General features: G+C 31.9%; 2 protein-coding genes across 3 annotated transcripts; one reads left to right on the forward strand and one right to left on the reverse strand.

Moving 5' to 3' along the window:
- Window positions 1–26091, reverse strand: LOC143068592 (tyrosyl-DNA phosphodiesterase 1-like). Its single transcript, XM_076242777.1, has 14 exons — window positions 25187–26091; window positions 24402–24596; window positions 19100–19143; window positions 16758–16813; window positions 11771–11867; window positions 11186–11220; window positions 10561–10653; window positions 9825–10004; window positions 9043–9304; window positions 8491–8606; window positions 7861–7968; window positions 7283–7385; window positions 5781–5877; window positions 1–125 (listed from the first exon to the last, which is right to left on the reverse strand). Exons 1-14 carry the CDS (start codon window positions 26016–26018, stop codon window positions 52–54), a joined length of 2292 nt encoding a protein of 763 aa, XP_076098892.1. The 5' UTR covers window positions 26019–26091; the 3' UTR covers window positions 1–51.
- LOC143068593 (complement C1q-like protein 4) lies at window positions 12681–15143 on the forward strand. Of its 2 annotated transcripts, none has more exons than XM_076242778.1 (3): window positions 12681–12730; window positions 13498–13652; window positions 14706–15143. In XM_076242778.1, exons 1-3 carry the CDS (start codon window positions 12726–12728, stop codon window positions 15101–15103), a joined length of 558 nt encoding a protein of 185 aa, XP_076098893.1. In that variant the 5' UTR covers window positions 12681–12725; the 3' UTR covers window positions 15104–15143. The 2 variants fall into 2 exon arrangements, with proteins under 2 accessions (XP_076098893.1, XP_076098894.1); XM_076242779.1 differs by having other exon boundaries at window positions 13498–13646.
- Window positions 26092–26438: the final 347 nt, after the last annotated feature.

The raw sequence follows: 26438 nt of genomic DNA on the forward strand, positions 1-26438 counted from the left end.
AACAGCACCATAATTTATTTCATAAATAATGTCATTACACCAATCAAAATGTTAGCTGGGGCACCACATGTTCCCATTACAGTCTGGTAATTCTTTGTAAGCTATATCCCATATCCAAGGACGATCTGAAAACAAAATAATTCAGTTTTTCCTCTTAAAAATTCTAAAATACTCTAAACTTATATAAATTCCTTCAACGAGCGCAGCTAGATACGACTGCAGAGGTCCAACCCTGAACAGTTGGGCAAAAATGGACACAATATTCACGCTTGATACAGGTCTGAATTTGGATTGTAATTAAATATGCGACACATAATTACTGTCAAAGAAAGTTAGAATTGGTTATATGTTGAATTTATATTCCATTTTTTTCTATTGTGCAATACACAATGCTGTTGTGAATTGACACCCTGCCCCTTTTTACCCACCCCCTTTTTTGATTTTGTGCAATACACTACGCTGTTGAGAATAACTCCCCCCACCCAACCCTTTTTTTACCACAAAAACAAAATATTTGAAGAAATTTTCTTTTTAATTTTTGAAATCTTAATAAAAAATTAAACCCCACAAGTTCTTTTCAGTCCCCCCCCTTTTTTTCCAAAAAAATAATTCTTTCCCTCAAAATCCTAATTCAAATTTCCAATGGAGTTTGCAACTATAATTACCCATTTAATAATTAACCAGATGCTCCGCAGGGCATAGCTTTATACGACCGCAGAGGTTGAACCCTGAACGGTTGGGGCAAGTATGGACACAACATTCAAGCTGGATTCAGCTCTAAATTTGGATTGTGATTAAATAGTTGACACAGCATAGGTTTCTGACACAGAATGAATGTGTTCTAATGAACTTAAAATTTTTGTTTTCTCTTAGAGCAATTCACTATGCTGTTGAATATTAATCCTCTCAAAAAAATGTTTGAAGAAATTTTCTTTTTTATTTATGAAATTTCAAATGAGAAAAATTGAACCCAATTTTTTTAATCACATCCCCCTTTCCCTTATTCCAAAACTAATCTCAATTAAAATTTCTAATGGAGTTTGCAACAATAACTACTCATTTAAATACATCATAAAATATTAAGATGTAAAAAAACTGCTTGTTATCACTGAATGGTAAAGATTATTTTAATTTATCAGTTGGTAGTAAAAAGTGAATATACATTGTATATTGTATATAACAAAGATTTAAGTTGATTCTGGACAAAGAAAGATAACTCCAATTAAAAAAAAATCTTGCTATTGCACAATATTTTGTAATTAGATATTTCTTGCTTACTATTCTGGACAAAGAAAGATAACTCTAATTAAAAAAAAATTTGCTATTTCACAATATTGTGCAATTAGATATTTCTTGCCATTGCGCAATACTGTGCAATTGAAAAGACTTGCTATTGCACAATACTTAATATAATAATTTTAGATCCTGATTTGGACCAACTTGAAAACTGGGCCCATAATAAAAAATCTAAGTACATTTTTGGATTCAGCATATCAAAGAACCCCAAGATTTCAATTTTTGTTAAAATCAGACTAAGTTTAATTTTGGACCCTTTGGACTTTAGTGTAGACCAATTTGAAAACAGGACCAAAAATGAAGAATCTACATACACAGTTAGATTTGGTATATCAAAGAACCCCATTTATTCAATTTTTGATGAAATCAAACAAAGTTTAATTTTGGACCCCGATTTGGACCAAATTGAAAACTGGGCCAATAATCAAGAATCTAAGTACATTTTTAGATTCAGCATATCAAAGAACCTAACTGATTCATTTTTTGTCAAAATCAAACTAAGTTTAATTTTGGACCCTTTGGACCTTAATGTAGACCAATTTGAAAACGGGACAAAAAGTTAAGAATCTACATACACAGTCATGACAGTTAGATTCGGCATATCAAAGAACCCCAATTATTCAATTTTTATGAAATCAAACAAAGTTTAAATTTGGACCCTTTGGGCCCCTTATTCTGTTGGGACCAAAACTCCCAAAATCAATACCAACCTTCCTTTTATGGTCATAAACCTTGTGTTTAAATTTCATAGATTTCTATTTACTTATACTAACGTTATGGTGCGAAAACCAAAAAAAATGCTTATTTGGGTCCCTTTTTGGCCCCTAATTCCTTAACTGTTGGGACCTAAACTCCCAAAATCAATACCAACCTTCCTTTTGTAGTCATTAACATTGTGTTTAAATTTCATTGATTTCTATTTACTTAAATTAAAGTTATTGTGCGAAAACCAAGAATAATGCTTATTTGGGCCCTTTTTTGGCCCCTAATTCCTAAACTGTTGAAACCAAAACTCCCAAAATCAATCCCCACCGTTCTTTTGTGGTCATAAACCTTGTGTCAAAATTTCATAGATTTCTATTAACTTAAACTAAAGTTATAGTGCGAAAACCAAGAAAATGCTTATTTGGGCCCTTTTTGGCCCCTAATTCCTAAAATGTTGGGACCAAAACTCCCAAAATCAATACTAACCTTCCTTTTGTGGTCATAAACCTTGTGTTAAAATTTCATAGATTTCCATTCACTTTTACTAAAGTTAGGGTGCGAAAACTAAAAGTATTCGGACGACGACGACGCAGACGACGACGCCAACGTGATAGCAATATACGACGAAAAATTTTTCAAATTTTCCGGTCGTATAAAAAGCAGTGTAAGGGAGGCCATCCAAATTACCCCCCTCCCCCCCCCCTCCCAAACAATACACCTTATCGCTAATCCCGGCTGACCCGGCCGCTTGAACTTTTGACGTCAACAACAATCACTTTTCCATTGTGGCGTCAGATATTTTGTTTTATGACGTCAAAATTTTACGGGAACCTGTGTGATTTCCAGCAATGGCGGACAAATAGCGATAAGGTGTATTTTTACCCACCCCCTTTTTTTTTTTTTTTGTGCAATACACTAAGCTGTTGAGAACAACTCCCCCAACCAACCCTTTTTTTCCACAAAAACGAAATATTTGAAGAAATTTAATTTTTAATTTTTGAAATCTTAATAAATAATTGTTCCCCACAATTTCTTTTTACTCCGACCCCCCCCCCCCCCCTACCTGCCAACTTTTCAAAATGCCCATGGGGGTTTTGTGTGCAAGATGGCTGTCATAGTCCTAAAAAACCTTCAAGAGGGCCTTCAAATACATTTTAATGTTGTTTTTTGGCTTCTCCATACTTTTATAAGTCTAAAGTCATTGTAAAATTAATTGTTTTGTTTAAAATTGTGGACAAAATTGCTCTTTCAAAATTTCAATTTGGAAGCCTCCATGGGGGAATACCCCCTCAAATAGTGACAGTTGGCAGCTATGCCCATTACCATTTAATAATTTAAAAGCAATATAAGGGAGGTAATCCAAATTTTACTTGAAAGTAATTGTCCATTAACCAGGACATCCTTGTTTTTCCCCATTTTGGCCCTTAATTTCTAAACGGTTTGAGCCATAACCCCCCAAAGCCAATCATAACTATCCCTTCCTGGTATGGAATCTTGTGGTATAATTTCAAAGAGATCCATACACTGTTCCATAAAATATTGTCTGGAAACTAAACAAATGCTTATTTGGGGCCAAGTTTGGCCCCAAATTCCTAAACTATTAGGACCACAACATCCAAAATTGTCCGGAAACCAAGTGTTTTCGGATGACGTTGACAACGAGGACAACATGATAGCAATATATAACCGCAAAAATTTAAAAATATAACCAGATGCTCCGCAGGGCGCAGCTTTATACGACCGCAGAGGTTGAACCCTGAACAGTTGGGGCAAGTATGGACACAACATTCAAGCTGGATTCAACTCTAAATTTGGATTGTGATTAAATAGTTGACACAGCATAGGTTTCTGACACAGAATGAATGTGTTCTAATGAACTTAAAATTTTTGTTTTGCCTTTGAGCAATTCACTAACTATGCTGTTGAATATATTTTTCACATCCCCCTTTCCCTTATTCCAAAACTGATCTCAATTCAAATTTCTAATGGAGTTTGCAACAATAACTACTCATTTAAATACATCATAAAATATTAAAATGTAAAAAAAGTGCTTGTTATCACTGAATGGTAAAGATTGTTTTAATTTATCAGTTGGTAGTAAAAGTGAATATACATTGTATATTGTATAAAACAATGATTTAAGTTGATTCAACTACTATTCTGGACAAAGAAAGATAACTCCAATTAAAAAATTTCTTGCTATTGCACAATATTGTGCAATTAGATATTTCTTGCTATTGCGCAATACTGTGCAATTGAAAATACTTGCTATTGCACAATACTGTGCAATTGAAGATTTCTTGCTATTGCGCAATACTGTGCAATGGAAAATTTCTTGCTATTGCACAATACTGTGCAATTGAAGATTTCTTGCTATTGCTGAATACTGTGCAATTGAAAATTTCTTGCTATTGCACAATACTTAATATAATAATTTTGGATCCTGATTTGGACCAACTTGAAAACTGGGCCCATAATAAAAAATCAAAGTACATGTTTAGATTCAGCATATCAAAGAAGCCCAAGAATTAAATTTTTGTTAAAATCAAACTTAGTTTAATTTTGGACCCTTTGGACTTTAATGTAGACCAATTTGAAAACGGGACCAAAAATTAAGAATCTACATACACAGTTAGATTTGGCATATCAAAGAACCCCAATTATTCAATTTTTGATGAAATCAAACAAAGTTTAATTCTGGACCCCGATTTGGACCAACTTGAAAACTGGGCCAATAATTAAAAATCTAAGTACATTTTTAGATTCAGCATATCAAAGAACCCCAAGGATTCAATTTTTATTAAAATCAAACTAAGTTTCATTTTGGACCCTTTGGACCTTAATGTAGACCACTTTGAAAACGGGACCAAAAATTAAGAATCTACATACACAGTTAGATTCAGCATATCAAAGAACCCCAATTATTCAATTTTTGATTAAATCAAACAAAGTTTAATGTTGAACCCTTTGGTTCATAGATTTTTATTTACTTATACTAAAGTTATGGTGCGAAAACCAAGAAAAATGCTTATTTGGGCCCCTTTTTGGCCCCTTATTCCTAAACTGTTTGGACCTCAACTCCCAAAATCAATCCCAATCTTCCTTTTGTGGTCATAGACCTTGTGTTTAAATTTCATTGATTTCTATTTACTTATACTAAAGTTATTGTGCGAAAACCAAGAATAATGCTTTTTTAGGCCCCTAATTCTTAAACTGTTGGAACCAAAACTCCCAAAATCAATCCCAACCTTTCTTTTGTGGTCATAAACCTTGTGTCAAAATTTCATAGATTTCTATTTACTTAAACTAAAGTTATAGTGCGAAAACCAAGAAAATGCTTATTTGGGCCCTTTTTGGCCCCTAATTCCTAAACTGTTGGGACCAAAACTCCCAAAATCAATCCCAACCTTGCTTTTGTGGTCATAAACCTTATGTTAAAATTTCATAGATTTCTATTCACTTTACTAAAGTTAGAGTGCGAAAACTAAAAGTATTCGGACGACGACGACGCCAACGTGATAGCAATATACGACGAAAAATTTTTCAAATTTTGCGGTCGTATAAAAATCATAATAACTAATTTCAAGGACAATACATCCTAGAATGAGTTGTCTGATGATGATTTTATCAATCACAAAGTTTTCTGTAAAACTATTTAAAAATATTTCCTTAAACTATTAGATTCTGAAATTGACAAAATTTCCTATTGATAAAAAAATATTGATAAATGTACAGAATTTGTGTCTTTTCAGTCATTTGAACATCAAACAATGACTTACCTTCCTTCTGATATGGTTTTAGTGGTAAATCATATGGCAACAAAAGTTTATCTGTATCATTGATATCACTGGAGACGGGTATTGTTTTCTTACTTCCCTGTATAAAAGTAAGAAAAAAAAAACATATATGAAAAACCAATTACACCAATTACATATCTTGTAAAGTATGAAATAAGTATGAATTTATTATTGTGAATACACCTTATCGCTATTTAGTCCAATCCGGGAAAAACAGTCATTTATGCAACTTCCTGTTAGGGTCAGGCCTCCAAAAATAGAGGTCATAAGTAATGAGCTGAGAGAGGAAAAACTTTAGAAAGCGATCATTAAGAAACTTTGATAGATTATGATCCACTTTTTTGAAATTAAAATTGAAGTAAAAAAATATTTTGTATGAAGTATTTACGGTAGTTTAAACAGTTCTCATTAAAAAGTATCATGCATGGTGCATTGTTTAAACAGGGTCCCAGATAGCTTCAACTGGATGAAAAGTTGTGTAATTTTAGAAGTTATCCGGAATGGAATAAATAGCGATTAGGTGTATAGTTCAAGATCTTATTTTGATATTTAAAATTAGCTAGCATTAAAATATTACTGGCATAAATAAAAGTTTTCTGATGTAATGACTGTTGCACTTTTCACTAAAAACAAAACATCACACTAATTTCTGAATTTACAGCATTTTAAGTTTACATTTTGCTATACATTATATAAGTTTTACAAAAATCTTGTGCAAAAATATTGTTTGCATTGAAATGTTCCTGAATTTGTTGTATGATATTTTGTATAGTTTTATAGTGTTGTATAAACAGTTACCTTCTGCACCCAATGTTTTGTATACAGAGGTCATGGGTCCAAGGTACATTGTATCTGTCTTAAACAGGGCATAATTTTCATCAAACATTGTAGCATATATTCATATCTAACTTCATACAATTACAGGCTAAATTTACTCTAAATGTTTAAAATAAAATAAATAAGATTTTCCATTTTCAATAACAAATTCACAAAATTTCAATGTAAATAAATTTAATTTTAATTGAAAATCTGCGATTTGTTTTCCATTTTCCATTTTTCATAAGTTAAAACATATTGCAAATATCAATATTCACAAATATTGTCAACCCTGAATATTCTCTTATTAGGACACATACACATAAATGAAATATTCATTTTCATAAAGTCAAATTAATAGTGCTATAAACAAGAGACTAATTTAATGGAAATAATTTGCATTATAGTACATGTATTACTGAATTATGTTAAAAAAATTCTTCAAACAAAAAAAACAAAAACAATAAAATGTTTGTAAATATTTTTTTCCATATTGCCTGAAACAGTTAACATGAAAAAAAACATTCGAATCTACTGATATATTTCAGGTGTATATGAATGTTATTTATTGAAATGTTTTAGGATATGGAACGTTACAAGGATATTTCATTACATTGCAAACATTCTCATCTATATTTGTTTGATTGCATGCATGTAAATTTACTTACAAAGAACTTTGGCAAGAATAAAACTCCTAGTTCATATGACCTTATCATTAGCTGACTTCCTTTTTTCTCCAAAGCTCCCCATGCTGCCTTTGACAGATTAGCACTGAAACATATAACAGATATCCTTCTGTTTATAGCATTATGCAAAATGATGAGAGTAAACATATGACAATTTCTAATAAGCATCTAATTCTTGTAATGCATGTATTTGACTTGAATACTGTTTAAACCACAAATTTCATGCAGAATATCATTAGTCATAAAACATTATATATATGTAGATTGCTAGGAACAGCAAACTGTCCCAATACTGAAAAATCATTGAAAAGGACTGAGTCATAAATTTTAAATTCCTATTAGAAACATTACTTTATAGAAAAGCACCAGTATATGTATTGTCTCTACTGAATGTATGGTCAGCTAGCTTACTTTTAATTGGAAATCTTTGTTACTTTATTTTTAAAATTTAACAAAACTTATACAGGTTTCTCAGAAATAAGTAGTTAACTTATGTTTTGCAATAGAAAAATTTATAGAGTAATTGTCTGCTTTTCCATGATACAGAAATTAAATAATACCTTGTAACAAGGAACCAGGCCACTTCCTGTGATGAAGGTGAAGGTCGACAATATGACTTGATATGTGGCATTGCTCTACTTCTTCCTCTTCCTTTTGATATCCAATGGCTGTAATTGTAATGTTTGGAAAATTGTAAATTTTGACCTTCATACAAAAAATACCATAACTCATAAGTTAAATAAAAAATCAATGACTTCTGATGCAACATAAGGCTTAACAATGCAATAATAATGTATTTAAAACAAAAGGAACAAGTAATTATAACCTTTTAAATGAAACTTCTGCAACATCAAACAAAATTATATATGAATAATGTTTCTTTGATAATATTCAACCTTACTTTTGATGATGATATGAAGTGTAACAGTGGTATCAATCATGATTTTGACCCAAACAATTATACAGCAAACTTGATTTATTCACATTAAACACAATTCAAAAACAACCCACTCTGTATCTGATTGTCAACAGCATTTTGATTTTAAAACCTATCAAATGCCTTGCAGATAATTTTATTCTTAGTGAATTTGAATAGATAAACACAACAGCTTTCTTTAATATTAGAATTATCCTCTTTTGAAAAAAAAGGTGATTCCCAGATATTTTTTTTTACATATAAATTTACTTACTGGAAGTAAGAATGAAGATATGTTTGTTTCTTGGCAACATTAATACTATATGGAATAGAGGCTCCAGCAGGATAACCTTCTAAACTACATCTGACATTATCCTTTGTTGGAAATATCTGAAATATAAAGGTAATAGCATTAACCATGAGTTACCTTTTAAATTGTAACTTGCATGATCTTTTGTTGTAAATTTTATAATTAAATAGATAATATTCTGAACTTGTCTTAAATAATCTCTTGCTGTAAATTCTATAAAAGAACAGTTTCCATTTTCCCTGCATTGCACATATTAAATATATCCAAGGTAAAAAAAAACACACTTTGTTTTGTTCTTGAAAACTTTCTATTTTAAATATCTCAGAGAAATGAAGGGTTCAGAGAAAATGCAATGTGATTTCCATTATAATTAATTTTGGAACCCATGAAAATAAATGAATCCACAGTATAATATATACTTTATAAAAATATTTTAAAAAGCTGTAGATTTGTGATTAAAAAATATCAACACATGAGCTAGATTAAATGACCAATAAAAAAGTGTCAATGACCTACGAGTTTCAAATCTATTGATGCTAATGGTACACAACTAGATCCTTCTACAGTAGCCAATGACTGCAAGAACTCTGTAGCAAGCCAGGCATCTTTAGTTGCTCCTAAGGATCCAATACTGGAATATTGACCAATCACGGGCCAAGATTTCACAAAGTCTTTGGGTGGTCCATGTGTATTCAAAACTTTGCGTAGTCTCATGTGGCCAAATTTGTGTTTATTTTCAGCCATATGTCTGCCTGGTGATGAACCAATTATAACTACTCTAAAACAAAATTCTGATTAATTTTATTCTTTAAAAATTAACATCTTTTGTGTTTTGCACATATGTGTGACAGTATAGGTGTTTATATAAATGAATTATAGGTGCATTTTGTTTGAATTCAAAGAGATTTAAACCCCTTTTTCATATACGGAAGATACATTTGTTATGTGGATACCAATTTTTTTCTGGATTGAGAAAATCTATATATTCTTGGGTATTTGATTTCCTGGATTTGGCACAGTTTGTATACAAGCCTTTTAAAAAACATGTACATTGATGACCTTTAAAATTTGTGATTAACCTTTACCCATGAATTCCAGGAAAAAGTTTCCCACAAACAATAATGAATCAAGAGTGTCTGTTTGGGATAATTTTTGTGAAAACAGATTGTACTGCAGTAAATTTAAAGTTAAACCTTACTTAAGCTGTGTTATCTGGTAATTTTCATGTGAGATACAAAATTAAATCTTCAGGAATAACATATTGTATATTGTGATTAAGGAACTTTAAACTAACATACTTAGCACTAGACATATCATGGTCTGCTATATTTTGTTGCCAGTCCTTCAGTTGGTAGGCTTTATATGACCCTATGTAGTCTAACAAATCTTTCTTAAAGTTCGTTGGTGAATCTCCTCTAGAGAAATTACTTTTATTTTCCTCTTTTTTTAACTTTGGAAATAATGGACTTATCCACATTCTATAAAAAATAATTAATAAGATTCATCAATTAAAGATATTTTAACCAAAGCATGTTAAATAAATGATACGTTGATGTCTTGTCCATTCTTTTTCTTATTACCTTTTTCTTATAACACATTAAAAATAATGACATTTTCCTTAATTTAACCATTACCATGAACAGGCTTATGATGCGGTATGGGTTATGCTCATTGTTGAAGGCCGTACGGTGAACTATAGTTGTTTATGTCTGTGTCATTTTGGTCTCTTGTGGACAGTTGTCTCATTGGCAATACCACATCTTCTTTTTTATATTTACATCCACTTCATTTGGACTTTGGTGAACAGTTATCTCATTGGCAAACATACCACATCTCCTTATTTTTATATTTGTCTACAACAAAACACATTTAGAGGTTGAATTAACAAATTACAAAGATATACAAAGACATTTTATTATTTCTATAACCTCAGCATACTAAATAATGATGTTTAAATCGTCAGGTTTTACACGATGATGATAAAAAAAAAGTAATTTCCCATAATGCAACATTTCTGACAAGGTCATTTTTTACCCTTGAGTCTTCTGGTACCAATCTCTCTCTACCAAGTTAGATGTGTGGATAACAACCCTCATTCCTTCTTCATACAATAGTATCATCATCTTTCTACAATTATAAAAAAAAACCAGCTATTACCCAGAATGCGATTGCTCCTCTCATTCCGTCTTCAAAATCCTCTGAGATATAATCATGTTTCTACATTCATAAAAACCTGTATTAGCACCGTACTTAGGCTGCAGGACACAATTGTGAGTTTCTTGTGAGAAATAATTTAGTTCATAAAAATAATTTATTAAATTTCTTTAAGGTTAGTTTTAAGCTACATAAATATACTCCCCCCCCTCCTATAATATATTTTTTTGTATCCTCTAAAATTCAAAATTCTCAAAATTCTCAAATTTATGAAAATGTTTTGTGATCGCCAACAATTTTCAAACAACCTCCTCTTTAAAACATACATATGCAGAAATGAATAATTTTGGTATATTTCATTAGAATCTTACAATATAAAATTATTTTTACACGTACATGTGATTTCTATTTTGTTCAAAAATATTTAAAATTTACATAGAATGTATTGAAATAAGTGATTGTTTTATTTAAAAATTTATACAAGTTCATATAACTTTATACTTACGTGTGGTGTGTTCCATATATCATTTCTAATCTTGCCTAAAAAGAAAAAAAAGACCATAAAAATTGTTCTTTCTTTTTTATGATATGGAATCAAAATTAATCTATGATTGTAAATCTATTACAGTATATACTTATTCTAATGCAACATTGGTTGTAACACTCAATTTGATTGGATAACGTCACCAATATTCATGTCATCAATATTTGTGTGCACTTATTTTAGTGTTTGATTTTTGAGCAATGAATATGTGAATATGGAAAAAAATGTGAGATACATTACTGTAATTTCTAGAAATGTTGTATATAGATAATAATCTCAAAATTTAAAAAGTGTTTCTGTGAAATCTATCCTAATGCAATTTTTACAGCGTATAAACATAGCAAAAATATAAAGCTTAACACATGCATCATTTATTTTTGCTTATTTCTTTCATATCAAATTCAGTATCATCTCCCCAGGAACATTAACGTAAGTAAGACATTATAGTTGTCATTAATTACAAACTCATGCACCCATCGATCACCAAACAACCCTCACACAAAAATATTAAATGTCTTGTATTATATATTGTTTAAATGTGCATACCTGACAAAATTTTATATTAGAGTATTTAGTGGTTTCTATTTCCAAGGCTGTTTTATTACCAGCAGTAAAACCATGTACAAGAAGTAAAGGTTTAGACCTGTAAAATATTAAGATATACCCAATAATGACGGATAATTAAAACAGGAATAATTAGAATTTAAATATTTGGTAATGATGATCAGGCTTGCAATTATTATAAACATTAGAAAGGGACATAACTCTAGAACAGTAAAAGTGACAGCACCAAAATTCAAACTCTGTCTGTGCTTTGTGGTAATGAGTTTCATAACATTTTGTTGAGGCAAAATCAAGATAGAGTAAGGAAACCAATATCGGGACTTTTACAGACATACAGTTGTACAGACTGACAAGGGTAAAACTTAATGCGCCCTCTGCAATGGTATAAAACAATACATTTTCAGTGTGTATTGTCTTGTTGTGCTATGAATAAATATTTGCACATACAATTTTCCCAATATTTCATTGGATGTTGCTTACTGATCAAAGAGTCTACTGTATTAAAGATGAAATCAAAGTTTAGTTACTTTTTTCTGAAAAGACATTTTGATATGTTCTCTCTTAAAATGTTGCTGTTCTCCTGATTAAACTTTTAACCTTGCCACATGTTTGCTTGTCATATGTCAGTAACCTTGTCAGCTGTTTTCAACAAAAAAATCTGTGTTAAAGGTGTGTTCAAATTTCTCAATCTAAATTCCCAAATGTGTGCTCTAAACAACATGCTTGTACACAAGATTCAAAAATTTCCCGAAATATGATATTTTCCAAGAATGGGACACAGACATTCTACAGGAGTATTGAATATCACTAATGAGAACTTTGCATGTCCCAACACAGATGTTACATATAACATGGAATCATATAAATGTACCTGAAAATTTTAAAATGTACAGTTTCAAAATCTGAATTTATCCTTCAGCATAGTCTTGAAGAAACCATGAGGTAGGAACAGTATTTTTTCACTTTCATGTAGAAACTATAAATGCTATTTTTTTTGCTTTTTATTATGCTGGGTATTTTTTCTTTATTTGTTGGCCAATTTTTGTTTGAACATTTGGTTCAGTATTCTCTTTAATCCCTATCCAGACCATTAAGTATTGCAGCTATAATTTTCCATTTCATCTATCATAAATGATTATTTATTTTAATTGTGTAGATTTTATTAATTATTTTTCAACTGGCTTAATTTGAATTTCGAGTTATTTCTCTGTGTTCCAATATTGGAGGCCAAGGTCATTCATTTTCTGATTTGAAAGACTACATCAAAACATCTTTGATAAAAAAAAAAGATTTTTCTAAAATTACATGTATATTGTAGTGATGAAATTGTTTTGTAAACAAATTTCCCTTCAAGTCCAGGAGTTATGATAGCAAATTGAATTTTGATTAATTTGTGCCCTACAACAAAGCAGCACAGGGAAACCATTAGAAATCAATGATGTAAATCAAAATCTATCCATTGAGTCACTTTTAAATCCTTATCTAAATTCTAATACAATTTTATAAGGATAATATTTAATAAAAAAGAAAATGTGATTCCTTTAATGAAAAGGTCAATCTGTACAATTCTGTCTGACACATAAACCTAATGATGTATTCCCTATAATTGAATCAGAAAAAAAATCTAGTTCTAAAAATCATATGACAAAATTATATCTTAAGATGACTCATCTTTGAAAAGTAATCCATTATTGTTTTTCTGTTTTCAGTCTGTTCAAAACAATTGCTTGTATAGCCTTTGTGACAACAGTTATTTCTCACAAGCAATGTGCTAAAAATGCCAACCTTTGGAAAAGTATTCAATATCAACTAAAGTTAGTTGAGAGTTCCGAGGGAAGATGTGACTGTGGATCTCAAGGTTTGAGTAAATAAATATATATACATACATAATTACTCTAAATATCAACACAACAATGTTAAATCTGCAAATTTGTCGAAGCAATTAATTTTCCAGAATTCAAACTCATGCTATTGAGATATCTATACAATATATATGTAACTAAACTTTTTAATAAAAGATACACTCAATCAATGTACTGTATATCATTAATTTTTTTAACAGGGGAAGTCATGATAGGAAATTCATTTTTGGGAATCCAGGATTGAAACCTATCTGACCTCAGTAATTAATGATTAATGCTTCAATTTTTGTGAATTCTGAATATTTTCATGAATCAGCGACTGGATTCCTTCCTAAAAATAGATAGGATTTCCTATAGGTCTGTATTCAGAATTTGTAAAGCTTACTTACTTCAAGATTCATAAAAAAAAAATGGTACCCACAAAAATAAATGAAAAAAAAATAAAATTTTAATACCTTTATTATAATAAATAACGACACATTTACAAATATGAATGTTGTGAATAAACAGCTTTGAGCTATACCCTCAACCTTTCTTCAAAAGTCAAATTCAAGAGTAAAATGATAACAAATAATATGATTGATTGATTGTTGATTGCTTAACGTCCAACGGGAAATATTTCATGCAGTTCAGGAAGGGAACATATTTAAAGTAAATACAATAGGTATGTCTAGTAATAGTCAACTTGGTTGCAGGTTTGGGAAATTTTTGACTGCCACAGGAAATTGACAGTATACTGAATAGGGACAGAAATTTTGCCATGCAACAAGCCACATACGCCCCCTCAGAGTTGTTGCAAGGGATCGTAATGTGCAGAGAGTGTGACACTCTCTCTACAGGAGTTCATCAGATTTAACGTCCCCTTAAAGCCAGACATCAACAAATAAAAAGACAATGTAGTAACAACAATAAACCACACATTCCCAAGGTCAATGACCATAAGTTCTTAAATGACAATTCAAAACTGACAGTTTGTTGTATTCATCTGAACTTACTCAATATTAAGCAAAATTGTTAAATATTTATGTACCATTTTATTTTCTCATTTATTTTAGACAGTCATAAAATGGTTGGGTTCTTAGTGAAAAGCCAGAAGCACATACAAAATTTCAACGGAGTTGTGGTCTATGATACAGTCATCACTAATACAGGTAGTGGATATGATACCTCTAATGGGCACTTTATTGCCCCTTATGAAGGTCTATATTTCTTCTCATGGACAACACTTGCTATGCATGACAAAACCTTCTTTACAAATTTGATGCACAATGGTAAAAAAACTGTGATAAATCATGCTGCTGCCAGAGGAATATCTACAGAACAGATGACAGCAACACAAAGTGCTGTACTTCATTTAGCAGCAAAAGATAAAGTCTACATAAAGACACTAGGGACTCAACAATATATGTATGGTGTAGATGGTTGGTCTGCATTCACTGGCTTCAAAATCTAACACTTTAACTTTGAGTTGTAAAATAAACAATTCCAATTCATTTTGTATTTACGTTATGATTTTTTATAAACAAATAAAAAAGAGTTAATAATTGATCTATATAGAAAAATATGTGGGGTAAAGGTCAATTCAGATTAAATAAACGATAACAGTACCGATAACCAAAAGACATTTAAGATATAAAAAAAAAACAGCCTTCACCAAAAGACAGGCATCTATACCTAACAACACTTTAATTTTTACCTGACACTGCAAAACAACTATGGTTGGGAATATGGAGAACTAAATGAACTGACAAGACAAAAAATATACATGCCACTATCGCCACAATATCAAATGGACCTTATTGTTATTTGGAAATCTGTGCCACTTTAGAATTTTACAGGAACCTTTTTGATATCCAGGAATGGGGGTGAACTCTTACTGCTGCAGTTCATTTTAAAATCACTTATGTCCATGGGCAAATATTGTGTCTGTATCTTAAAATTAAGCAAAATTGAAAAGATGCATCCACTTAGTTAGCAAATATTTCAGTCTCCATTTGAAAACACATTTCAAATGTTAGAGAACCATGAATTATACTTGTAACAAGCATATTTCTGGTTATTGCAGTTTCATTTATTCACTTGTCTAGACTCTAGATATTTAGAGCTAGACACATGGTATAAATAAACACTCTTGATGTTATTTTTGGTTTTATAGTACCAGGTATTGTAGAATTCGTCTCATTAATGTCAAGTTAAATAATCCATTCTATTCATATTCATTTTTCTACCTAAAGATTATAAGGGTCCATTATAAAATTTTTTAGCAGTCAATCAAAATTCCTGTCAGTTTAAACAACTATACATATAAGATTCCATCAAAACTTATCAAGATAAGCCAATGTAATATTATCAATTCAATGTTGTATAATATTGTGTTGCTGGATTACTGTATAGATAAATTAAGGAGATATGGTATGATTGCCAATGAGACAATTTCCACCAGAGACCGGATGATTTAGAAGTTTCCAACTATTGGTCACTCTACAAACTTCAGCAATGAGCAAAACCCATATCGCATGGCCAGCAAAAAAGGTCGCAAATTGACAAATGTAAAATAATTAAAACACAAAAACTAAAGGCCTGATTTATGAACAAAACAATGAACAAACAGGAACTATGAATAAATGACAACGACTGAACCCCAGGCTCCTGATATGAAACAGGTTCACACAGAATGTAGCAGTGTTAAAATAGTTTCCCCTTGGTCATGTTGGTGTTTTTTTTTCTAAGAAAGGTCTTCTTGTTACACACCAGGTGTCTATTTAGATTGATACCCATTGCCACTTGGATGATTGATGAAGAAATCAGATATAAAAATTAAGCACAGAACATTATGTTGTTTTTTTAAATTAAAAATATTCCCAATGATGTTATGTGTATTGTCTATCATTTGTCTATTGATATATTTCTTTTGATTCTTCTTTAGGTTATCAGTAGTTCCTCATTGATCTGAAGATTATTTACTGTTTTGCCCAGTGTAGCCTGTATATATATTTACAAGAACACAACAATAATTGAATTAAATTTGAAGTGCGTAAATAATATTGAATTGTGATTAAGAAAAATGTGATTTGATATTGTTATCTCCCCTTCATAACTAAAATTACCTGAACTGTTCCGGGTACTGTTTCATTAACCATGGAATTTCAAACATGTAATTAAACTGAAAATAAATAGAAATAGCTGTTACCATGTGCTGCTACTAAAAATGGAATGTACAAATATTTTTTTTACTGATAAAGATACAGACAAAAATACTTCATCATTCTAATATAAGAGAGTGCATGCATGACTTCAACAGTTGTAACAAGCAACTATTGTTATACATAGATATATATTTTCACATTTAAGTTTTAATATTTTGAGTTATTATTTTAAACTAGCTCAATATCTTCACTGCTTATATGACTACTGCTATGTCAAAATGAATAGAAAGTGATTTAAAGATCATTGTACTCACTTTCAGATAACTGTTGTAATTCCACCTTCTAATATTTGTTTTTGAATTCATACTTATAAAAGCTGGTCATTTCTTTTTTAATATTCAGATATATGAATATTAGGTGAGTGTTTAAGACTTTTATGAAAATATTGGTTTGTCTCACCATTGTTTAAAAAATCTAAAAGCTTTAGATATTCTCAATGGCAAATAGTGAGCCAAAACTGTGGCTTCATTTATTTTTGTCGATACCAATTTTTGTGAATTGTGAAAAACTGTTTGTTTGTTGATACTTGATGTCATGGTTTTGTCAAAGACTGCAGCATATAAAGCAAAAGCATTTTTATGCCATTATAATTTGAGGATAACCTATACTGGTATCCAATTATAATTTGAGGATAACCTATACTGGTATCCAATTATAATTTGAGGATAACCTATACTGGTATCCAATTATAATTTGAGGATAACCTATACTGGTATCCAAATATAATTTGAGGATAACCTATACTGGTATCCATGAAATCCACAAAAATTGATATCAATCAAATAAAAATAAGGCCAAATAAAAAAGTATGTGTGGTTCCAGTTACATCTGAAAAAATGTCAGGGTAGGTAGGTAGGGATTTTTTTTTATTTTACATTTTTTATTTACCTTGAGTCTATGGGAGCAATATTCTGACTTTAACAGTGCTTAAAGGAAAATGACAAAAAAATCTTTAGGGTAGGCTAATATAAAGATTAAAAGTAGGGTAGGTAGGGTATCTGGAACCACACATATATTTTTATTTGGCCTAAGTACACAGTACTTATTTAGGTTCGGTGAAATGCATAGATCCCTGTATATTGCATTGTACAAAAAGCTTGTTGCTCTCAAAATTAATAAATATTCAACTTGTTTTTAATTTTATTTTTGTCAATTGGTGTAATTGGTACTTGTATCACTGGTGAAAAAAACCTTAGTAGATTCCACAATTCATACTTTTGCAGTCACATAAGTTTTGCTGACTTGTCAAGTAGATCTATAAAATTGTCTAAATAAAATATACTCTTTGACAGAGTGTTTGTCAAATAGTCAGATTTTAAAATATGATTGAAAAAGGAAGTATCACTATATATTGCATGTCAAATTATCTCTCCTCTGCATTTAAATTGTTCATTAAGTTGCAAATATTAGAACATAAATCTGAATTTGTGATCACAATTCATACACTAAATAACAATTATTACATAAATACAGCAGCACGCAGTAAATTGTGTGATAAGGTGAATGAGGGCAATTTTTCAAATCAATTAATTCTTGTAATATAAGAAGTGATATGATTGACAATGAGACAACCCTTAAACATAGAACAAATGATGCTGAAGTAAACAACTATAGGTCACTCTACAGCCTTCAAGAAAAGTACAAAACATATACCACAAGACAATTTAAAGGCCTTGAAATGACAAATGAAAAACATAAACAAGAAAACTAACAGCCAGAAAACTGTTTAAATAATGCTTAATGCTTTATCCTTTAATCATAAATAGCACCATTTCATTTATCACAAAAACAAAAATACCTCTTATTGTTATTTATTCCTACCAGGATAAGTTTTGAAATTACACAAATTTTTCAATATGCTACAAACCAGGACCCTGTTTTTGAAATGTAATGTGCATGAAACTTTTCCAAGAGACATGTTTGGACCGCAGTGAACACTTTTAAAAATTGAATCATAATATTTAAATATTTCCAAATGTTTAGTTTCTTACTGATTACCTTAGGTTTTGTGACACTTGACACAAAGAGGAAGTTGTTTATGTTACTATTTATTTTTCTGGATTTGTCTAAATAGCGATAAGGTCAAGGTTTATGAGAATAAAGATATATATATAAAGGTATATGTAGGTGTATTACATACCACTTTAGAAATAGACATAATGCTAACAAGTTTACAATACCATAACCACAAGAATTCCATCAAATTTATAAATTATTTCAAGATAAATACTAAAACCACAAACCTGACACGAAGCTTGCAATGTTCCCATAATTGGTGACAGTATATCTGAAATCAAAACACTCAGATAATTATGTTAATAAAAATAACTCATTCAAGAGTTTTGAAATCAGCTATTTTTAAGCACAATGTAATGTTAATTGGCCTTTCTGAGTTTCTATGTTACAACTTCAAATGTAGATATGATTGTATGCTTTTGTATGCACCTGTCCTTAGTCAGGAGTCTGTTATTCTGTTGTTGTCATTTGTTGATGTGGTTCATAAGTGTTTTCTGTTTTTTATATACATGTAGATTAGAACGTTGATTTCCTGTTTGAACTGTTTTACACTAGTAGTCCGGCCGATCCGTGAAATGATTGCTCAAATAATGAGGAAAGCACTAATTCTTGCATGATTGTACATTTTTGTGTACTGAGAAATATAAGCTATGGACCCACCCTCAAAATTCAATATGGCGGCTTATTTCAAAATGGCTGCCGTACGTTCTAACATATTTTCCAGTATTGCACAAACCACAGTGGATTTGATGCTAGAAGCACAAAAATCAACATATTTGATTGACTTGGAATACTTAGCAAGATTTTGTTTTGATCTATCTTTGAAGTACAAAATGGCGGCTATTTTCAAAATGGCCGCCTTGAAAAATAAGCAAATATTCATTATTGAGAATTGACCTGAATATAAGCATTTTATTGATGTATAGTGTCATTAAGTATCTGTCCCAGTTCTGTCCTTTTTTATTTTGCCTTGCTTGTCATTTCATACACAAAGTAGTAGCTTTCATAAAAAGCTGCAGTATTAGCTTTCATAAAAAGCAGCACTATTTGTTGTCTTGGGTCACACATAAAAGCTGTGATTTGGGATTTATCTGCCTTAATATATTATTCAGTGCCTATCTTATGTCTTGGGTCGCAATATTTTGCAATTTGAGATATTAAAAACTGTGAATGGAGAATCATTCAAACCCATGTCAGTGAAATGGCAGGAATTGAGGACAACAAGGACAAGAACATTGAAATGGCAGAAACTGAATCACTTTGGCATATGGAGAAACCCACAGCTGAAGACACTTAAACAGAGGACAGCGCAGAAATTACTATTAAACAATTGTACCAAGAATTTTTAGCAGATAGAAAATCTAATGCTCAACGAACAGATGAGAGCAATATCTCAGCAACTTCAGCAGTCTGAAGACAGGATAGACCACAAGGCTAGTAATACTTGCTTGGTGGAATTGATGGTCAGACCAATAAGATATTCAATGGTGTTGTGAGACGAATGAACAAGCTGACAACAACTGACGACTGACACAGTTCAATTTAAAAGTGCATTTGAACAGCAGGGTACCTTCCAACAACTGGCATCTGTTGTAAATGAATTAGTGGACAATCGAAATAAAGAAGTTAAAATTTCTGCAATGGACACATCATCTAAGCAAAAATTTGACCCTAGCCAGTACAAAGCAAGTTTACAAAAAAGTACACAACAAAATCCATGCCTTGGGTCTTTCCCCAATTGTAGTTCGCATGGACCATCAACCGCACCAATTCTGTTGAAGGTGTCTTCACCTAAATTCAAAAGTCCTATGTCCGGGCCCTTGGCCGTGCATGAGACAGTTCAAATTATTCAACAACAATCTCTATTTAAGAACATACTATAATCCTCTAGTATTAATCAAGGATACCAGCAAAATGCTTATGTGTCTTCTTACGCACACTTACCATCTACTATGAGTCAATAATATTTGGTTCAGAGCAGCACACCATTACAGAAACAATTGGCTGCAAGTGGATTCTATCAAGTTTCTCCAATGCTGAATGCAGTGCCTACTTAAGGTATCATCCCCGTCGAGTCAATGGCAAATCCCACATTTATTACTCCAATAATGACAACCTCGTCAGCTCCTTGAGCTCTAACAGGCTTCCCATAAGGAAGTTGACTCCACTGGCCGATCAAGGAAAGGGCAGAGGAAACCAAAAGAGTGTGGCAACACCTCTTCTTCAAAATATACCCGATGGCAAGAAAATCTTGGTGCAAGGGACCGGAGCCGAAGCCCACAGCTCCCAAAAATGCAAACGGGAAGGATTGTGCCTGATATTCATATGATGAAATCATAATCTTTTAATCAGTTTAATTGAAGTCTGGAGCTGGTATGTCAGTAAACTGCTAGTAGTCTGTTATTATTTATGTATTATTGTCATTTTGTTTATTTTCTTTGGTTACATCTTCTGACATCAGACTCGGACTTCTCTTGAACTGAATTTTAATGTGCGTATTGTTATGTGTTTACTTTTCTACATTGGCTGGAGGTATAGGGGGAGGTGGAGATATCATAAACATGTTTAACCCCGCCGCATTTTTTTTGCGCCTGTCCCAAGTCAGGAGCCTCTGGCCTTTGTTAGTCTTGTATTATTTTAATTTTAGTTTCTTGTGTACAATTTGGAGTTTAGTATGGCGTTCATTATCACTGAACTAGTATATATTTGTTTAGGGGCCAGCTGAAGGACGCCTCCGGGTGCTGAAATTTCTCGCTACATTGAAGACCTGTTGGTGACCTTCTGATGTTGTATTTTCTATGGTCGGGTTGTTGTCTCTTTGACATATTCCCCATTTCCATTCTCCATTTTATAAAAACTCAATCGAAGAGGATCCATGACTGGTAGGCGTTCATTTACCAATTTGAACGAACTGCCGTTAGATGACAATGGGAAAACAGGAAAAATGTGTGTAGGCCCCAGATTGCCAGGCCGATGTTGGCTTTGAGTACACTCTTAAGTTAAACGCAGATTATGATTCCAAGGCCTAACAAAAAAGCATTCATTTGTAGCAGCGCTTCAGCAAGAAAAACGATCAAACTAGATTGGAACCGAAGCATACCGTCGAGGATGTAAAGACAAAGATTCTTCAAGGCATGTACTAGAGAGGAACCAAGAAACATTCAACAAGGCGTTAAAACAATTGAAAAACCTCAATAGAATACCAGATGGCGATATATGGACCAAAAAGTGCCAATTATGACCATCGACAAGTCTACTTTGCTGATGGCGCAATATCACCGACCGATAAAGAAAATATGAGCAGTCCTTTGGATAATGAGGTGCATAACCTTACACAAATTGTCACAAAACTAGCTGATGTCATGCTTTCAACTAATCAGCATAACCGTGGATTGGCCGATCAATATAACCTCGGTTCTTGTGATCAAATAATCATGGAAGATCACAAGTTCAATAGAAGATCACCTGATCAATATACACGTGGAAGATCTCCTGAGCAATACAATCGCGTATGATCGCCAGATAGAAATACACCAAAGCTTAATGCCTATCGATCAGCAACACCCCCACTACGCTAGAGATCATATAGACCCTAAAGACAACAGTTAGCATCTCCGCGGACAAACTCCAGAAATCCCAGTTATTTCAGACAACGGTCACCTTCACCAGGATACGGAGCAAATCAAAGTACAACCCCAACAATGGAGTCTTTAAACAGCAAGTAGGCCAACGCACGATTCCAAAGTCTATTGGCAAAGTCACATCACCTCATCGCAAAATCGATGAACCATTTGAAAGAGCTTAGCAGTACGAGGTACTATACATGACCAGAATGTAAGCATGATTGTGGACACTGCTATAATGATAACATTAGTAAATGAGAAATTAATTCCGGCAGAAAATGGAGATTTGGAGAACGTAACGCTACGTGGTTTGGGTTAACAGCTTGTTATTGGGAAGATTATAAAGAACGTCTCTCGACATTAATAGAATTAACATACAATGGGATGTGTGCAAAGAGCCATTAACAGACGATGTTATACTTAGACTTCGGACATACTGAGCGCAGTGATAAACCTGAATACTCCCACAATTACCACCAACAATACAGTGATAAATGCGGCATTTGTTAACAGTGGAAACGAGATTTCAATAAAACGAACCATCATAGTTCCACCAAACTCAAAAATAACTGTTACCATTAAAACTAATAACAGTGCTGGCCTGGAGTGCATTTTAGGACCATGCTCGCTGAATAGTTGAAATTGGCTTCGCACGTAGTTGGAAAAGGAAATAGTTGCCCTTTAACCATTTTAAATGATGGCAATCGTCTAATCCGCCTGAAGAAAGGTACACCTATTGATTACATAGAATAATTTGACGATGTAGTGAGTACGGCAAATGAAAACGCGATAAGTGACGTAAGACGTGACATTGAATAGACACAGACAAGGTGCCCTCGGCACTGCCTCAAAGTTCAGATGAGTAACCTACTATTCCACCACATTTAACCGACCTATATTAACGTTCAATCGACTCGTGTCAACCTATTTAATTCCAACCATTAAATTACAGAACAATTACAATAACATGAAACATATTGATTAACATTTTTGAATTTCACTATATTTTTTTGCATATGCAGCCATATTTGCAAATGTATGTTATAGAAATAAGCAAATTATTTTTTTTTGGATATTTTAAAACTAATTGATAACAAATTCAAGAACATGAAGTCCATTTTTAAAGAATCATTAGTTTAATTTCCGAAATTATAAAGAATACTTTAAGGACAATCTTGATATTTATACCGTTTTTCCGCCATCTTGAAAATGGCAGTCATATTGGATTTTTCAGAGTGGGTCCATAGCTGAAATCAAAGGGTATATAACCAAGAACTAATATGCAAAGTTTCATGCTTTCCTCATCAAGTGAGCAATTCTGTTCTATATCTGCACCAATCGGCCGGACTATAGTCTTTTGGGCCTTTATAGCTTGCTGTTTGGTGTGAGCCAAAGCTCCTTGTTGAAGGCTGTACTTTGACCTGTAATTGTTTACTTTTTACACATTGCATTTTGGTTGGAGAGTTGCCTCATTGGCCCTCATACAGCATCTTCCTATTTATTATGTGTGATTAAAAAAAGGCAGTATTCATGAAATTCTTACAAAATTAAATCTGAGCAAGGTACAGCAATTTAAATAGCTATTGCTGTTTACAAGAAACAAATTCTTCAAACACTTATAATAAGAATTTACCAAATATAAAAGATACCAATATTCTAATTGCCTAACAGATGTCCTTCATCTCTGTTGAACTTTAAGAGTGGGAGTACAATGACATAAAAGTTAATATGACACACAGCACTTTAAGAAATGTAAGTCATCCATGTTGTTTTGTTATATTATGATGGTAAATGATATGTTTGACAGTTATGCTGTACATGTGCACCACATGATATCGCCTATAGTACAAGATGAATAACCAATAGCACTTGAAACATTCATATAAGATTAAATATCATCTCTCACCTTTGATATCCATTGCTAAGACTTGGTTGTATTGGTTTTGTATACCATGGACTTTGGTTAGGAAGAAACTATACGGTTGTCCTTCACTGTAGACTTGATCTGGAGATCGAGGACCTGTTATGGATATCTTTGGCTTTTTTCTTGGTGGAGATTCTTGTGTGGTTCTACTACTCCCTGATGTCTGTTGATTATCATCTGAAACACAAAATGTTTCTTGAAGAATGTGATTCTATGATACTTAACTGAAACCAAGCTAAGATATCTTTATTTTATGTTATACATTACAAAAATGAACTATCAGAGAAATATATTTATTATTGTTGTATAATATATATATGTTGAAATATTGTTTAATTTTGATCATGGGAAATATCTCTACTTTTATAGTACATGTAACAACCATTGCAATGGTTAAACATGCTTAGAGAAGGCATATTTGATTTCTTACAGACATTTTTATAGTTGAACAAGAATGTGATCCGTAGTTGACAAGTGGCTTTGAAAACTGCCCTAAAACAAAATGCTCAACATGCAATATCAAATCATGAAAAGTATTTCCATTCTATATTGTAGACCTATTATTCAAATAATCTGACTTATTCCTTTCAGCATATAACTGACAAACTGACCTTGCTCTTTTACCACTAAACAATGAACAAGAAGCAAGCAGGTTGTTTTTGTACACTGTTAACAAATGTTCTTTTGTTAAATTTTACTACTACCTGATAGGACAGCTAGGCACTTGATGCAAATCTTCTTTTTTTTTTATTTTGCTATTTAATTACCTGAATGGCTGAATTCTTGAAGATGAGATGGATTTTTCCTGTAACATTTTGACCCATACTGACAAGGAGGTTTCTTTCTACTAACTGTCTTCTTTTCTTCTTCAAGTAAAACTGTCTGTTTTCTCTTCAAGCCACTAGATGGTGATGGTTTATAATCAAAATGTTTGCCTTTCTCCACTGGACTGTGAAATCTTTTTATAATATCAACCTTTTCAGCCTCTGGACTGGAATCAATCTTATCTAACCAGTTCTCTATTTCTGTAAATGACTTAGTCTTTTTCTCATAGGACTTAGTCACACTTTCTGATGATGGTTTTGTTCTCTTGTCATGTGACTTAGTCAAAGTTTCTGGTGACAACTTTGTCTTCTTGTCTATTGACTTAGTCAAAGTTTCTGATGATGGCTTTGATCTCTTCTCAATTGACTTAGTCAAAGTTTCTGATGATGGCTTTGTTCTGTTGTCTAGTGACTTTGAAAAACATTCTGATGATGATTTTGTTGTCTTTTCTTGTGACTTAAGCTTAGTCAAAGTTTCTGATGATTTATTACTTTGTTTAACAAGTGATTTAGATTCGTTTTGTTCAGATGTGGATTTCAATGAGTTAAATAATGAAGATTTTCCTTTCCCTTTAGAGGTCCCTTTCAAAATGAAATATTCTTCACTTTCCTCTTCAGACTCTGAAATCTCATGAACTTCACTTCTTCTTTTACTTAATGACGGAAGCTTTACTGGTGATTTGTGTGGTGATTCAGTGGTGACGTCACTATCTTCTGGTCCAACAGTAATATCAGAGTCTGTATCAGATACATGATGACCTCCCTTTGCAGACATAAGATCAAAATGATTCCAATATATATATCAAACCATGGAATTTATTTACATTTTTTTTCCTAAAAAAAATAAATTTACCATGAAATTTTTAAAATTACATACCATAGTACAAATATGTTATTTTTACCTACTGGTAATAGAAAGGGACAACATCAGAAAGCAAAGCACAATATAAACAAGGTTTGTCCATTTTTGGGGGGTTCTAGATAGAATAAACTCATCATAGATACCAGGATTAAAATTTTATATATATGCCAAACATGTAATTTTGTCTACAAAAAGACTCATCAGTGACGCTGGAATAAAAAAATGTTAAAAAGGCTAAAATAAAGTACAACATTGAAGAAATGTCAATTTATGCAACAAAAAACAATCTTAAATATATACAATTATCATTCATTAATAACAGGCCATTAATGG

This window comes from Mytilus galloprovincialis, chromosome 3 (assembly GCF_965363235.1).
Source record: "Mytilus galloprovincialis chromosome 3, xbMytGall1.hap1.1, whole genome shotgun sequence".
Classification (NCBI taxonomy): domain Eukaryota; kingdom Metazoa; phylum Mollusca; class Bivalvia; order Mytilida; family Mytilidae; genus Mytilus; species Mytilus galloprovincialis.